Here is a 16,983-nt window from a genome sequence, read left to right as displayed (position 1 = left end):
AGCCCGTGTGCTGGTTGCCTATGATGCCGGCCTGAGTCTCTCTCTCTCTACCCAGCCCTCCTACCTCTCACTGCCCCTTGTCCCCTCAAATCAGGGGGCTCACAGGTGGGCACAGTGAGTTTCTAACAATAGAAACAGTTCCGGGCTATGTGCAAGCTTTCTGGAATAGGAATGGGGCCCTATTGCCAAGGGTTGGTGAGAGCAGTGAACAGCAGAGGCTATGCATGGTATGTGGAATCCCTAGATGCAAGAAAGAATGTATCCTTTTATGTAGCCTGAAATTCAAGGCCTCTCACTTAATTGAAGAAATATTGAAAAGGGTGCCAAAGGTTTGGGGCCAATCTGTGTCTTTATCTTGGTGTAAGGGCACTCTATGTAGGCCATCTTCTGGTGGTTCTAGTGATGTCCTATAGGCCATGGCATGTGCCTTGTAGGCATAAATATAGGCACTTATAGTTTTAGTGCCTTTTAGGCCACATAGGACACTTAGTCCTATGTGACACCTAGGACACTTAGTCCTAGGTCTAGGTACAAGTACTTTGTACTCTTTCTTTTCTATAACTAAAGATTGACTTGACGGCTAAGACTCTATCGACTCTTTGCACCTTGCTCTCTCTCTATCATCTAACGATCCTACAGTGGTATCAGAGCCACGTTCGACTCGTTTCCTGCCCTTGGATTTGCATCTGGTCCCTGTGCCACCATCCGTACAGCCCGTACGACTGTACGGACGTCCGTACAGTTCCCGCATCAGAATCTATACGTCTTCTACTAGTCGCTTCCGTACGTACTTGCGTCGTACAATCTGCAACAGAAGTCAGTACATAGGACACCTACCGTACCTGCGTTGTCGTACAGCTTGCACACAGGACACCCGTCTACTTGTGTCGCTGTACAGCAGTTGTACCAGCGTCGTATCTTCCGTACTGTGCCGTACATCTTTTGTACAGCTGTACAACAGGTCTTGTAACTGCAATGTATAGATTCTGTACAGTGTACCTGCACCCGTACAGTCAAGTACCTGCATCCGTACACTGCACGTACTTATTCTGTACAATGTAGTCTGTACCTGTGTTGTACTTTGTACATGCACTGTACCTGCTCAGCATGCTGTACCTGCACCGTACTTGCTTTGTCCATACAGCTTGTACCTTACAGGACATCATCAAAATTTGGGGCTTTTGAGGATCTTTGTTATCCTTATCTTCCTTCTACTGTTTAAAATTATAGCCATTTCAACAGTTTGGAAAGCCTACATCTTGAGGTCTATATTCAGGGACAGGTGCATTTTTGCAGTCAATTTGTGGACAGCAAGTCCTAATTTTACAGTTGCAAGCCTTGAGGCTATTTTCTTTGGGATTTGGTCTGCAATTTCTCGTTTGATTGCATTACATTGGGTCAGATTGGAGAACATTGAGTCACATTTGCAGGACATTGAGTCAGATTTTCAGACATTGAGTCTTTTTTGCAGGACATTGAGTCAGATTATCAAACATTGGGTCACATTTGCAAAAATTTCAGCAAAATTTGGGGCTTTTCTGTATTTGCCCTCTATTTGGCCTACTTGCCCTCATTAAATTTGAGGCTTTTGCCAGATTTGCTGTTTTTGCAGTGAACATTGCCTGCCACAGTCACATTTGGGCCAGATCTGCATTTGCCCTTTGATTTGGGTTGGAAATTTGCAGATATTTGCTGTCATTTTTGGACAGCCAGCTCTTTGCAGTGATAGCCTTGAGGCTTTTGGGTTTGCAGGTCTCTTTCAGGGTATCACATTTGCTATGGCTGGGAACAATCAAGATCTATTTGGCATTCTTCGTGAAAGATGATAAGTTGGATGGCACCAACTATCCGATGTAGTCTTATCCTCATGAAACATATTCTTGTTGCAAAGCATTTGTAAAATATTGTTTCTGGGGTTGATCTGAGGCCAGCCAATGCTAGAGTGGTTGCCTCTACTGCTGGTCCCTCTGCAGGGGGTACTCCTCCTGATGCCTCATCTTCTAGCACTGCTGCTACTGCTCTTCCAACTCAGGAACAGTCAAGATGGGATGCAAGAGATGCAAATGCACATTCATGTATTGCTTTATCATGCAAGAGAATCATTATTCCACACATCCGATCTTGCAGAACAGCAAAGGATGCTTGGGACAAATTGGCTTCTCTCTATCAGATTCGCAATGAGGCACGTGTTGCATATTTGAGAAGGCAATTACAGGAAGTCAGTATGAATGAAGGTGACTCTATGGATGCATACCTGACAAAGGTCAAGGACCTCATGGAACAACTTGCGAACATTGATGAGGTGGTGCCAAGTTCACAGCTTGTCAGTACCACACTGAATGGACTGCGAGATACATATCAAGGGTTTGCTACAACCCTTCGATTAGTGGCCATGGGTAATCCATACCACTATTCTTTTGATCAGCTAGTTACTTTGCTTTTGCAGGAAGAGCAAAGTCAAGCTAATAGACAAGCCATTATTCTTGATCATGCATTTGCTTCCTAGCAGACAGGAAGAGGCAAGGCTTCCAAGCGTATGGGCAAGCCTAAATCTGCGCATAGCAGCTGTAATTCCTCCCATGCATCTAAAAATACATCAGATAAGTCAAAGAAGAAAAGATGCAACTATTGTCGCAAGCCTACATTTCAGAATGCAGGAAGCGCATTGCTTCGGAGAAAAAGAAAGCAGGATTGACAGTTAATGCCTCACATGCTATTGAATCCCGTGAGCCAGCAGATGCTTCACATGCACATGCTCTTCAGGATGATTGGGCATGGGCTGTCCATTGCTCATTCGATCCCTCCAAAGCTGATGCACTCTTTACTGCTAATGACGCTCAGTCTTGGTATTTTGATAGTGGTGCCTCCAAGCACGTCACATCTTGCAGACAGTTGTTTCATTCTTTAGCAGATGCACCTCGAGGGGGGACTGTCACATGTGCTAATAATGCTTCCTATGCTGTAAAAGGAATTGGAGATGTACAGCTCACATCCATTTCAAGCCATCCTGTCACTTTGACTAATGTTCTTTTTGTGCTTGGAATTGAAGTCACCTTGATTTCAATTTCAGCAATTGCCACCTCAGGTTTCAGAGTGATTTTTGATGGCTACAGATGCCTAGTTTACGATCTTCGTGATGACAATGCCATAGTTCTCACTGGCACTTTGCAAAAGGGGCTTTATCACCTTGATCATCACTTAGCTGCACTTTCTATTGAAGCATTTGCTATTTCAAATTCACAGCTTGTTGAAACTCATCTTTGGCATGAGAGAATGGGTCATCTTAATTATAGAGCTCTTGCAAAGCTACACTCACAGCAGATGGCAAATGATGTACCTCAAACTCACACAGTTTCCAAACATGTGTGTGAGGGTTGTCTTGTGGGTAAGATGCATCGGTTTCCTTTTCAAAAGAATTGTTCAAAACTCTCACAAAGGAAATTGCAGCTAGTACACAGTGATGTCTGTGGCCCAATAAGGACAAATGCCATTGGGAGGTACAAATTTTTTTTGACTCTCATTGATGATTTCGCAAGATATTGCTGGGTATATCCGACTCTCATTGATGATTTCGCAAGATATTGCTGGGTATATCCGACTCTCATTGATGATTTCGCAAGATATTGCTGGGTATATCCTTTAAAAGCCAAATCTGAAGTTTTCTCATGCTTTTAGAGGTGGCTGAATATGGTTGAGAATGAATCAGGATGCAAGCTTGTCACCCTCAACACAGATAGTATGTCAAAGGAGTTTGATGCATTTCTGTCTTCACGGGGCATTGTTCACTTATGCACTACTCCTTACACTCCTCAGTAGAATCCTGTTTCTAAAGGAAAAACAAGTCCACAATGGAGATGGCTAGATGCATGCTTAAGGCCAAGTCTTTGCCCATTAAATTTTGGCTTGATGCAGTGATGTGTGCCAACTATGTGCTAAATAGATCACTTACAAGGGCATTGAAGACTGTTATACCTTATGAAGCATGGAAAGGCAGGAAGCCTTCACTTTCACACATGAGAGTTTTTGGGTCTCTTGCATATGTTCATGTACCATCTCAGCTGAGACATAAGCTTGATGACAAGGCAATCAAATGCATATTTATTGGTTACAGCCAGGAGAGCAGAGGGTATCAGTTATACCAACCAAATAGAGGGAAGATTATTGTCAGTAGAGATGTAATCTTTGCTGAACATTCAGCTTCTCCTCTTGTGGACTGCAAAGCTAAGCTAGATGTTGACATGTTTGATGCCTTTGACTCTTGGTTACCTCTGCCTTCATCAGAGGAAGATGAGGAAGACTTTGACCAGCAACATGAGCCTCCTGCAGACCCTTCAACAAGCAATGATCAGCCAGTACCCCATGCTGATTTGCAGGTTTCTCTTCCAGCACAAAATGATCCCACTATTCATGATGCAGTGATTGAAGAAAGAGCTGTCAATAGACAGCAAAGGCAAGTTCCCAGATGGCTTCTTGATACATTGAGGGACAGCACACAAGATCAGCCTTTTGCTGCTTGGACAAGATCAGGGAATAGACAGATGCATGGTCACTTTCTTGAGTTTGCACTCCTTGCTATAGCTTGCAATGAAGAGCCTTTGTGCCATAAAGATGCTTTTGACAGCAAAGAGTGGATGGATGCAATGAGAGCTGAGTTACAATCCATTGCTAAAAATGACACATGGGAATTAGTAGATCTCCCTCCCGGCAAGCATGCCATTGGTACCCGGTGGGTCTACAAATTAAAAAGGAAATATGATGGCAGTATAGATCGATACAATGTCCGTCTTGTTGCGAAAGGGTATGCCCAACAACGAGGCATTGACTTTGAGGAGACCTTTGCTCCCACATCAAGGATTACTACCATTAGATGTGTCATTGCCATTGCAGCCCATCATCATTGGCAAGTGCACCAACTTGACATCAAGACTGCTTTTCTTCATGGGGATCTGCAGGAAGAAGTCTATGTTACACAACCTCCTGGCTTTGAGGTTGTTAATTCTGAAAACAAGGTATGCCGGCTTAGAAAATCCCTTTATGGTTTGAAGCAGGCACCCATGGCATGGTATGCCAAAATTCATGCACACTTACTATCCCTTGGTTTTCAGAATAGTCCTACAGTAGTGCTGATCTTATATGTGGATGATATGCTCATCACGGGCCCAGATACTCAGCATTTTGCAGCTTTCAAGGCTGATTTGCAGCAGGTTTTTGAAATGTCAGACATGGGACAGCTCCACTATTATTTGGGCATTCAGTTTGCTCATGTTGAGGGGGGTATCATGATGTCACAGTCCAAGTATATTGGACAGCTCCTTGATCGTTTTCAGTTCGAGGATTGCAAGCCAATTTCTACTCCAGTGGACCCTGGCTTCAAATTCTCAGCTCATGATGGGAGCCCACCATGTGATATCACTCTTTATCAGCAGGTTGTTGGATGCCTTATTTATTTATGTCACACCAGACCTTACTTACAGTATGCAGTATCTCAGCTCAGCAGATTCATGCACATGCCCAGTTCACAGCATTGGCAGGTAGTGAAGAGAGTCTTTAGATATCTCAGAGGCACTCAGGATTTAGCCCTCTTCTATGGTGATCAGGGTTCACTTACCATGCATGCTTATACGGATAGTGACTGGGCAGGATGTTTCGACACCAGAGTGTCACATACCGGCAATTGTTAGAGTGTTTGGCTTCGAGAGTTACTTACAGATCTTGGTATTCGCCAGACATCCTCCACTATTGTCTACACTGATAGCCAGAGTGCTTTGGCCATTGCGCGTAACCCAGTGTTTCATGCGTGTACCAAGCATATTGAAGTTCACTATCATTATGTTTGGGAGTGGTTGTCAGTAGGAGACATAGAGTTGTCCTATCTTCCCACAGAGGACAACATAGCAGATATGTTTACAAAGGCACTTCCTCGTCCCAAGTTCGAAGTCTTCCGACAGGCTTTACACTTGGTTCCCTTTGTTACATGATTTGACATCCCTTGTACACTCATAGGTGGCTATTCCTTTTGGATGAACATGTGCCACCATGACCATAGAATACCAGGTATTCTGAGACGTTTCTAGAGTACTTCAGCCCATCCCATGGAGGGGGGTTTGTAGGCCATCTTCTGGTGGTTCTTATAGGCCAGGGCATGTGCCTTGTAGGCATAAATATAGGCACTTATAGTTGCAGCCTGCTGGTATTGTGATAATTCTTTCTATCTTAAATGGTGCGTTTGCCCTATCAGCTAGATTTAGATTTAGATGCTCGTTGGGGAGAGACTAAAATGAAAACGTTTAGACTTCACAAGCAGTTGTAGCTTGATTGAAGAGATTTTGGACTACCTTTTGATTAGCCTTCTCCTTTAGTGCTAGCCTTCGTCATGGCTGAGTCTGCCCTTCACCTTCGGAGTGCTGACAGAAACTCAATACGAAGACTTTGTATAAATGGATGCTCAAGTATGTGTGGGTGTGTGGATTTGTATGTGTGTATACTATGGTCTACACCCACTGTTGGGTGCTGATGACGTCAGTGGGGATGTCATAGTAGCTAGTCCTTGCTATGCATGATGGAGTTTATGGTTTTCAACCTTGTGAGTGACTATCATGAGATTGAAACTGCACTATGTTGTGTTTTTAAAGGATGAGTTTGGGAATGTTCTCGGATTCATCTTGGTATAGGCACTTATAGTTTTAGTGCCTTTTAGGCCACATAGGACACTTAGTCCTATGTGACACCTAGGACACTTAGTCCTAGGTCTAGGTACAAGTACTTTGTACTCTTTCTTTTCTATTACTAAAGATTGATGTGATGGCTAAGACTCTATGGACTCTTTTCACCTTGCTCTCTCTCTATCATCTAACGATCCTACACTCTAGCTCCCAATCTGCCAGTTGTATATTTGCTGAATTGTTGATATAACAATATTGGTTGGTTATTTGTAGTCTATTAACTGTACTGAAAGGACAGTAGTCGACTCATCTGGATCCCGTGGCTATCAAGCCATCTTGAGACACATGCACACCAACCCCACTATCTACGAGCCTTTCATGATGACTTTGGTGCCAATCTCGGCAATCTCCAGCTAGGCAAAGCTCAAACCCTATGGATATATGTCACTGTATGAAAGTTGGCATCAATGTGGATGGGTGTCGTGGCGAATTCTGCTTGTATAATGTGATGAGGGACTGAGGGCGTACTCCGTATCGAGAGAGAAAGAAAGAAAGATATATTAACGTCCTCGGAAGGCCTCGCGGGCCTATGTGACAAAGTATGTCCAAAAAAAGATAGCTCGTACAAGCCTCGTGGGGCTGAAGTAAGAGCAAAGGGTATGCTAAGGCCCTCATGCTCAAATGTAAGATGAGGTCTGAGACCTAGAAATCGAAACCCGGCATCATGGTAGCTCTCCAGTGTGGTGTGAAGATATTTCGGATCTGCGTCTGTTGGGCTGTCTTGCGTTGTGGAGGACGTGGTCTCCTCGATCTCTGGATCCGATGTGCTATATCAAGGGTGATGCCTTGTCTTTGGCGATCTCCTCTGAGGAGAGCTGAGATAGGTCGGGACCTCAATTGTGTGTGCTCTGGTCCCACTCTGTGTTGGTCTATGTGTCCCTCGCTCGGTGGCGCCATGTTTGCTCTCTCCCTTGATCCCATACTGTCCTCATATCAGCCATCTCCTCCTCCACTCCATTGTGTCTTGGGGAGAGAGAAAGAAATAAAAGAAAGATATATTAACGTCCACTCGAGCCTATGGGACAAAGTGACACCACAGAGAAAAACTCATACAAGCCACAAGGGGCTGAGGCAAAGGGCATGCTAAGATCCTTTGCTGAGTACTGTGCTAAAATAAAAAGAGCTCAATGGCTCAAACAAAAACAAGTACAAAAAATATATCATATCATGTGCTATCTGCTATCTGGAGCAGGTTGAGAACTGGAACTGGAAACTCAAAAACTGAAACCGGGCACTGTGGTGGCTCGTCTATGAGTGGTGAAAATGTCTCAATTTTGAGTCTGTCTGGCTGTCTCATGCTGTGGCATCAGGGTGTGGTCTCCTCGATCTCTGAACCTATTGAGCTATGTTCAGAGTGACCCCTCGTCTCGGGCGGTCCCCTGTGAGGAAAGCTGTGATAGGGCAAACCTCAATTGAGTGTGCTTTGGGCTCTCTCCATGTCGTGGGTGGCCTATGCAGTCCTCTCTCGGTAATCCAGACTGCCTGCATAGCAGCTAGCTCCTCCTCCACCCCATTGTGTCCTGGAGCTGACTCGAATGCATAAAAATCTATGACATGCCGCTGTCTGTGGTCAGCCTCTGCATCTTGTAGTGTGATCGCCTCCTGCTGCTCTCCAATCTGTCGTGGCAATGCCGGCGCATCTCAAGCAGGTAGAGTCCAATGTGGACCTGGTCATGGAAATGGATTGAGCGTGATAGTGGGCCGAAGCCACTCCTATCCCGATAGAGGTAGTGGTATCATCCCCGGATCTCGTAGTAGGCTGGGCAGGTGCAAAGAAAGTGTTCCTCTGTCTCAACCACTCCCAGTGTGCATAACCTGCAGGTCCGCTGCTCTGTAGGCATACGTGCTGCTCTCCTTGTCTCAATCCTCAGCTGATGGGATGAAACCCGCATCTGCCCAATGGCGATCCTTATCGCATGTGAGACTCTTCTGTCCTCAAGATATAGGGGTCTGACGATGAATCCCTCCTCTGAGACATTTAGGAAATTGTCATGGTAGAACTGTGTCTTGGTGGGAAGCTCTTGATCTCCCCCCCAAGCTCGAGACATGTGGAGCTGGAGAAGATCTAACGGTATGATATGGTTAATCTCATCTCGCAGGATCGACTCAAGGGGTGCATCCAAACTATACTAAGAGAGAGAGAGAGAGAGAGAAGAAGAAGAAGAAGAAGAAGAAGAAGAAGAATATATTATCGTCCTCTGAAGACCAAAAATCGGCCTATGGGACCTGAAACATTACAAAACCTTACATACATAAAGACTCCTCCCTCAAAGGGGAGGGTAATAAGAGAAACTACCTTTATGTCTAGGTGAGTTTCTGTGCTTGAAAAGCTTAGATACAAATGTTCCTAAAGCTGAGGGTGACGCCTTATGTAGCCAATCAGCCAGTCTGTTATGTCCCTCAAGAAGAGAGCTGAACTTTTTCCTAATGTGTGCATAGTAAGGGCATATCATTACCATGTGTTCTTCTGTTTCTGGCATACCCTGGTCACATAATTGGCATATTCTGCTCTCTCTTGGCATGTCTTTCCATCCTCCTATTTCAATTTGCAGCTGGTGTGATCGGGTGCGAAGTGAAGCCAAAGCCCTCCGCTTATGCATTGCCATAGGTGTGCAAATGTACTTCTGCGTGGCTGACTCCTCTGCCGCATAACTGGGCCAATATTGGGGTTGATAAATGTGCAGTAGTACTCGAACTTATCTCTATTTTTAGCTGTTTGCCATTTCCTGTGTAGTGCATTCAGCAGGTCACGATGAAAAGCATCTTCATCTACCTCCTTTGGTGAGTAGTTCAAGTACTCCTCTACCTCCCACTTCCTGAACCAATTTCTCAGATCTAGTGCCCATCCAGATGCCAAAATCTTGCTCTTGTTTGTCCTTTGGGGCTTTTGACTTTCTCCCCATGCCCTCTTTCGGCATTTATGCCTTTGACCTTTGTAATGTATCTGAGTACCTTCTTTAAAGCATGTAACTTTATGGGTAAGCATCCTGTCTCTAGAAGTAGCAGAGAGTAGGGTGTAGTAGCCTTGATGCCAAGGTGTCTGAGGTCTAACCGTATGATACGGTTGATCTCATCTTGCGGGATTGACTCAGGAGGCGCATCCATGTTGTAGTGAAAGGGGGGAAACCTGTCCATCTGGATACTGTGCCTGGTATATGCGTGCATACCATGTGTTTGCCCCGCTCTCCGCTAGTCGTTTGGATGACTCTAGGGCCAACCTCGGAAGTCTCTAGTGGGGTAAGTCCCAGACTCTGTGGATGAAAGTCACTGTCTGAAAGATGGCATCAACCTGGAGAGGGGTCATGGCAAACTCTGCCTGTACTATCTCATGTGGGACTGAGGGCTTACATTGGATCATACTTGACCCCATCGTCACCTGTAGCCGCTTGAAGCCCCTCCAGTCTATCCTCGGAAGATCGCATCCTCGGAACGGTGCTGCATACATGGCAGTCGGTCGCACCAGTGTGTCAAAAAGCCCGCCCTTCGTCGGTGGATCTTGGAGTGCGCCTAGAAGCACTGTCGCTCTAGTGTAGCCAAAGCACTACGCCCTTGTGTGAGCCGTGCTTGGGCTGCATGGGTCATCGTGAAGATGGGTCCTATGAAGACTGCTCCCAAATATGTGTACGACTGCACTATCTCCACTGCCTTACCACTGTAGGTGAAACTAAGTTGACGAATCACTGCTCGTGAGGTGTTGAAGATCATAACCTTAGTTTTCCCAAGGTTGACTGTCAGGTCTCTCTCTCTGCAAAACACCTCTAATGCCTCCAGGTCTCTCTTCAGCCCCTCCGGCAAAGAGGATATAAGGACTATATAATCAGCATATAGCAATATCTGTATGAGGAGATCACCTAGTAATGAACCCTCGCCCCCTAGGCGATCTATGAAAGATGCGATATCATCGATGTAGAGTTTAAAGAGAGTCGGTGAGAGAGGGAAGCCCTGCTTCACCCCAATGGTGCTCTAGCTTCCAAACTTTTGGACTGCTGTTCTTGCATATTTGTCAGGTTACCCCTGCTGCTACTATTTTTTTCTCTGATGTGTGCATAGGTTCAGCATTTTAGGTTCATTGCAAAAAAAAAGGTTCAGCATTTTAGGAGCATGTGTTGCTCATCTTCTATCTCCCTTGTGGGGCAGATTTTGCAGATTCTTTCCTCTCTTGGTATCTGGGGTCTTGCCCGCCTGCCTTTCTCCATCTCTAGATCATGTGAGCTGGTCCTTATTTTGTAGATTAAATGCCTTTTGAATATTGATATATCATCTGCAAGATTTTTCTGCATTGTCATACCTGTCCATCAGGTTAATTTCCTGCTTATAGAACTGCATTTTTGTCCTTGGGTCTAGCCATAATTTTTGTAGCATTTTCTGCATTACTAATTTTTCTGACTTCACTTGAGTCTTCTGGTATATCAGCAGCCTTTATGCCCTCCTTTATGCCCCATAGCTCCATCTATTCCTCCCCATCTCTGTACCAACCAGTGGTCTTTGTAGCCTGTGTGTTATCCAACGTGCATCCATCTTTTCAAGCTTGTTGAGGTATTTCATGTATTGGCATAATGCTTTTCCTCCAGTGGTATCATACGCGAGAGAGAGAGAGAGAAAGAAAGAAAGAAAGAAACTATTATTATCGTCCTCTGGGGGCCTGAAATCGACCCATGGGACCCAATGGAATGTTACAAAAAGTCTCCTTCTATGAAAGGAATTTCAAGGCCTTCTTGTCAATGCAATCTTTCCAAGGCTGTTGGAAGTTCTTGTAAAGTCATTGGATCTATTTGCATGGCTTGTTAGAAGTTTTTGTAAAGTCATTGGATCTATTAATGTACATCTGAATGCTTTTTTATCCTTTCTCATAGGGCTACATTGACAAGTATTTGAAGGTCTAAAAGGCAACGGCAAGGTCAGGGATTGAGGAAGCAATATTCTCATTAGCTCAGGTTTAGAAGTAACTGAAGATCTGGGATAATAGAGTGATGCCAGGCTAGGCCTTTGGTTGTTGGCCTATGCGCTGCAGAAGGTAAAATGCTCTTCTATGATATGAGTCCTATACCACTAAAGAAGTACGCATTGTATTTTAATCTGAGGTTTGAACTCATTGGAGATTGTACTCTGTACAGTTTGTGCTGCCTGTCTGCGTATGTGATAGTGATGATGAGGTGCTAAAGCATACCCTTAAGACCCTTTCAAAGAGGCGGTGATTCAAACCAAAAAGGGGAGCTGAGATTCAGAAAGTTTTGTTGGTATCAGCAATTGACAGGGTCTGTTTACTGGAAAAGTATGCATGGAGAAGAGTATTTTGTGTTCTTTGAGAAACTTTATTGAGGATCTTGGTACTATCATGTGCATACGTTTCAGAAAATTAGGTTGATCTGTTTTCTTCACAAATGCCAGTCCATTTTTATATCTGCTTGAGTTTGGTAGATACACGAATAACAATTTGTTTACAGGTTGCATATGTGCACATGCGCACACGTGCGTGCATGCGTGTGTTTGTGTGTGTGTGTGTGCACACGTGTTATTGTGTGCATCTGCATGTGCTTTTGTATGTGGGTGTGCAGGCATGTGGGGATGTACACGTGGGGGAGGGGTGTGTACTTGTTCTATTGGAAATGCTCAGGACCATATTGGAGCATATCAGCCGATTTGTAATTTAGTGGGGAGTGGTTTGTGAAAAGACCTCTATGTAATTCTTTAAGTTGGTTAATTTTTGGATGTGTTGTTTTGATGGGTGATTAGAAGCTTGAATCTTGCAATGTATTAAGTTCTCCAGGACCATTAATCTATGTTTCAGAGAAAAATATTGAGAATGTAGCTAATCCTTGAAGTGTAGGAGGTTAACATCTTGGTTATTGCATAATTCTTATGTTTATTTTGGTTGGCATGAGGGGACTATTTTCCTTTGTACAAACCTGTTTTTATCAAATTGAAAGTGCAACAGCTTTCAATGGTTACAATGGTGGTGAATTCTTTTTGCTAGCCTTACACACATGAGGTCCTTTGTGTGCTTAGACATCCGCACATTTACAGCCAGTTGTGTGCATGCATGGATGCACTTACAAATTTGCTTTCTTTTTGAGGTGGTTTTGATAATTGTTAACATCTTTTTGTTTTTTAGCTCAAATTTAGGTTATTTTAGTACTAGTTGAGCGACTGCAATGGACTAAACTGTCAATTATCAACAGTGGACTTGTGTGGTGCTCATCAGGGAATTGAAGGCCCTTGACTTGTGTGCAATAGATTTAAGGGCTTTGAGCATTTTTTTGAAACTATTACTGTCATCTTAGGCATGCCATCCTGCAAGAGGGCAAGCCGTCCTTGCAGTTGGCTCGAAAGTGTGCACCCAAGGAGTCGATGATATTTAAGGGCTCTACAGGATAGCTGCTCCTTAAGGAGCCCATTGAGAAAGGGGATTTGGGGCTGATAAAGGGGACGAGGGGCAGCAATGAAAGGAGTACAAAGGTGAGAAAGAGAGATGGGGGGTGGCTCGAAGGGGCAAGGGGGAGTAAAGCTAGCAACAAGGGGGCTGGGGTAGCCAAAATAACGACAAGGGGGCAGGGTCGGTAGGGTACACAATGGGAATTAGGGGGAGGGGCAGACAACAATAGGGCAAGCTGAGGAATGGGTTCGAGGGGAGACAGTTCCCAAGGTCTATGAGGTAGAAGAAGTAGCCTGAGAGAAAGGGGGAGGTGTAGCAAAGAGAGAGGGGGATGTGTAGCAAAAAGGGTCAAGAAGCAGTGCCAGTGTGGGCATTACCAACCGGGCATGGCCATTGACATTACCAAGTGCCAAGTGTTTTTAGCAGCAGTGCCAAGTGACATTACCAGTGTGGCCGGAGAGCAGTTTTGGTTGTTTTAACCTTCTAGGAGTGTGTGAAGGCAGATCCCATATATGATGTAGTAGATACGGTCAAAGTAATAGTGGTAGTAATGGGAAGTAGCAGTGTGCACAGGATTTGGTAGTGCAAGCTGAAGGGAGAGATGAGATTGGTTGGCTCCTGGCATCAGGGTATTGAACTCTGAGGCTGATGAACTGTGCAGTGAAAGCAAGAGATGCCAGGAATCGGGATGTCAATAAATACTGCTCCTGGATAGCGGGCGCAGGTGGCGACAAGCACTGAACCTCTTGTAATACGTCTCTAGGCATTGCCATTTGTACCATCCTGGCCGTCCTTCTAGTCTCACCATCTCAAAGGCCAGTAGCTGAGCCCCTTGTGAGTCACTTGCCTTCATTTTTGTCCTCCCTCCCCTCTTTACCCACTGTTGATGGTAGTTCTTCTCTTCCGGTCTTTTTTTCTTGTCCCAAGACTATCTAGTAAGCAACAGTGTTAATAAGGATTGAAGAGGGTGAACATGATTTTCACGGAATGGTCTTTGCCCCCCCCCCCCCCCCCCCCCCCCCCCCTTGATTTTTTGGTGAAAATTTTGTAGCTTTATATTACAGAAGCACTATCCCAAAACGGGATGTGGAAGAATGGAAGAATACATCACGAGAAGATCTCCGTATAAGACACACGCACCCACACACACACGCACGCAGCGAGAGGGAATTAGGAGGAGGGGCAGAAGACATATTGAAAGCGGGCAGAAGGCAGCTTGAGGATAGGGCAAGCTGAGGAATGGGTTCGAGGGGAGGCAGTCCCCAAGGTCTATGAGGTAGAAGTAGCCTGAGAGAGAGGGAGTGGCATGGCAAAAAGGGGCAAAAATCTGTCCTTTCTTGCATTGTACCACTTATCAGTGCTCTCTGGTGCTCCGTTCCTTGTTTGGTTGCCCTTGTTTTGGTGCTTAGAGAGCAGGTTTGGTTGTTTTTATCTTCTAGGAGTGTGTGAAGGCAGCTCCCCTATATGATGTAGTAGACACGGTCAAAGTAATAGTGGTAGTAATTGGAAGTAGCAGTGTGAGTAGTCTGCACAAGACTGGTAACGCAAGCTGAAGAGGGTTGTGAACTTTGAGGCTGATTAACTGTGCGGTGAAAGCAAGAGATGCCAGGAATCAGGATATCAGTAAATGTGCTCCTGGATAGCGAGCGCAGGTGGTGACAAGCGCTGAACCTCTTGTAATACGTTTCTAGGCATTCCCATTTGTATGTGCTAGCCGATCCCCTTGTGAGTCAGTATTAGTGGTAGTAATTGGAAGCAGCAGTGTGAGTAGTCAGCAAGGATCTGGTAGCGCAAGCTGAAGAGAGAGATGAGATTGGTTGGCTCTTGGCATCAGGATAATGAACTCTGAGGCTGATGAACTGTGCGGTGAAAGCAAGAGATGCCAGGAATCAGGATGTCAATAATAGTGGTCCTGGATAGCGGTGATTGCATCACAGGCACAGGTGGCGACAGGCGCTCAACCTTTTGTAATACCTCTCTAGGCATTTCCATTTGTATGTGCAAGCCATCCCCGTGTCTCACCATCTTAAAGACTAGTAGGTGAGCCCCTTGTGAGTCCCTTGCCTTCATTTTTTATCTCCCTCCTCTCTTTAGCCATGAAGGTAGCTCTCCTCTTCTTGTCTTTCTTTTTGTCCCAAGGCTATCTAGTAAGCAAGAGTGTTAATAAGGACTTGTCAAGCATGTACGCGGGATAGTCTTTACCGCACACCCGCCCCCCCCCCCTGCGCGCGGCCTTCTAAGGTATGTCCCTTATAATCTTCTTCATACTCCGTAGCTTCTGCATGTATTACAAAGGTAGGTTATTCTTTCCTCCTTAATGGAGAATATTGAGTTGTCCATATAGGTGTCTCCTCCACTCGCGCATGAAAAATACAGTATAGTTGTTTGAGTTATGTCTGTTAATCTTACAACACATTGTCGTTCATTTGTGAGGGTGAAGTAATGCAGAGACTCTAGAACAGAAAAATCTCCACATTTTTCGATAATTGCTTGAATGGCATACCTGGATTTGGTTCCAAATTGGGCATTCTACACTTCTAGTATATGATCCACTGAATTATTGAGAAACAAGCCTCATTTTATCACTCTGGGGGCATCTTTATGAGGTGAAACTTGCTTTGGAATAACTTCTGGTCTGAGAAGTATTCTCACCTTGTCTTTATCCAGGCAACCTTTTAGTCTTTCTCTTGAAAGCTGGATTATAGCTTCTTGGAGGCAGTCAAGCACAAACTTGGGTTTGATGCTCTCATCTGTCCCTTGATGTGGGTTGCAGAAGAGGCTGAAGTCTTGCACCTGAATGGTCTACGAGGGAATGCATGGGATTATTGAGAAGACGTAAATATAAACAGAGTGCAGAAGGACCTGGCAAGCATCCAATTGTATCTACTGCAAGAGAATTGAAGGCCCTTGAGATTCATGGGAAAGAGCTGTTGGAAGGATGGTGAGTGGCAGCTACATGAAAGTGAGTGTATGTGGCTCACTTTTTGTAATGCTTATTGGTTAATTTGAGTGGGTAGGATTAGGGAGAAAAGAAACATGAGAGTTAAAGATTTTGCCGTAAGTCATGAGTGCAGTTCCTAACCTTGTTGGAGCACTTGTGAAGCTCCCTTGGCAACATTGCAAAGCAGGTGGAGAGTTTAATTTGGAATTGAAATTGCCAATGACTCGGGAGCAGATGGAAATTTGATTTATATGTGAGCAAAACACAAGCTTCGTACCTGGACAGTGTGAGGGCAATTGTGGGCCCCTCAGCTGGAAAAGAGGACTGTACGCTGTAGCTGGATTTTTGTATGATGCAAGATCTATACCATAACTCATAATCATTGATTTTATTTTTTATATTTGAAAGCTCAAAATCTCATTAGATGACACAATTTTTATTTTAGTTCTCATTGGATGGCAGGATGGTCAGACGTAGGAAATAAATACATGTTTCTTTGTCATGATCAACTTGCTTATTCCCCTATTGTAGTTCGTTTGTTGGTATGCTCTTGGGGACATGTCCTGACTAAATTAGCAGAATGCATGGGACAATCCGTTGTATATTGCTGTTCTATTTCGAAAGCAAAAGAGAAACCAAACAGTTATGCTTTATGCAAACATGGTAAGTATCGTAGTTACTTTTGTAACGTCTGTTATTGAACACACAATTTTCTCAATTTTCCTGTTCTGTCCTTTTTAAAGAGTGCAAATATGCCATATACCAAGGTTATGATTAGTTTAGCATCCATTCAGCACAAAAACGTGCTTACTGTGTGAACTGATTTGTATGACCTTGAATAAGGGGCATAGCCTTGATCAACTCATATGCCTGAACACAGCCTTGGAAATCTCCTGCTATCATTGGTATAGTCTATTTTGTAGTGATGTTTGATTTGGCAGTGTACT

The 16,983-nt window shown here is 44.5% G+C and overlaps 1 protein-coding gene across 4 annotated transcripts in view; it reads left to right on the top strand.

Moving 5' to 3' along the window:
- LOC147898064 (uncharacterized) overlaps positions 1-16,433 on the top strand; it is a 33,507-nt gene extending 17,074 nt beyond the window's left edge. The window contains exons 5-6 of one of the 4 annotated variants that reach the window (XR_015541483.1): positions 11,576-11,736; positions 15,869-16,433. Coding sequence is in view for 1 of the 4 variants with exons in the window: in XM_087378762.1 (XP_087234888.1) it covers positions 11,576-11,605 (30 nt within the window). In the remaining 3 variants the exon portion in view is untranslated. Of the gene's footprint in view, positions 1-11,575; positions 12,287-15,762 lie in introns of those variants that run through there. The other 3 variants (XR_015541484.1, XR_015541485.1, XM_087378762.1) reach the window with 3 other exon arrangements.
- The last annotated feature ends 550 nt before the right edge of the window (positions 16,434-16,983 follow it).

The sequence above is a fragment of the Dipteris shenzhenensis genome, chromosome 9 (assembly GCF_047967505.1).
Source record: "Dipteris shenzhenensis isolate YYH24624 ecotype China chromosome 9, Dip_SZ_1.0, whole genome shotgun sequence".
NCBI lineage: Eukaryota > Viridiplantae > Streptophyta > Polypodiopsida > Gleicheniales > Dipteridaceae > Dipteris > Dipteris shenzhenensis.
The sequence above is the reverse complement of the archived record's forward strand: the minus strand, read 5'-3'. Positions and strand labels throughout refer to the sequence as shown.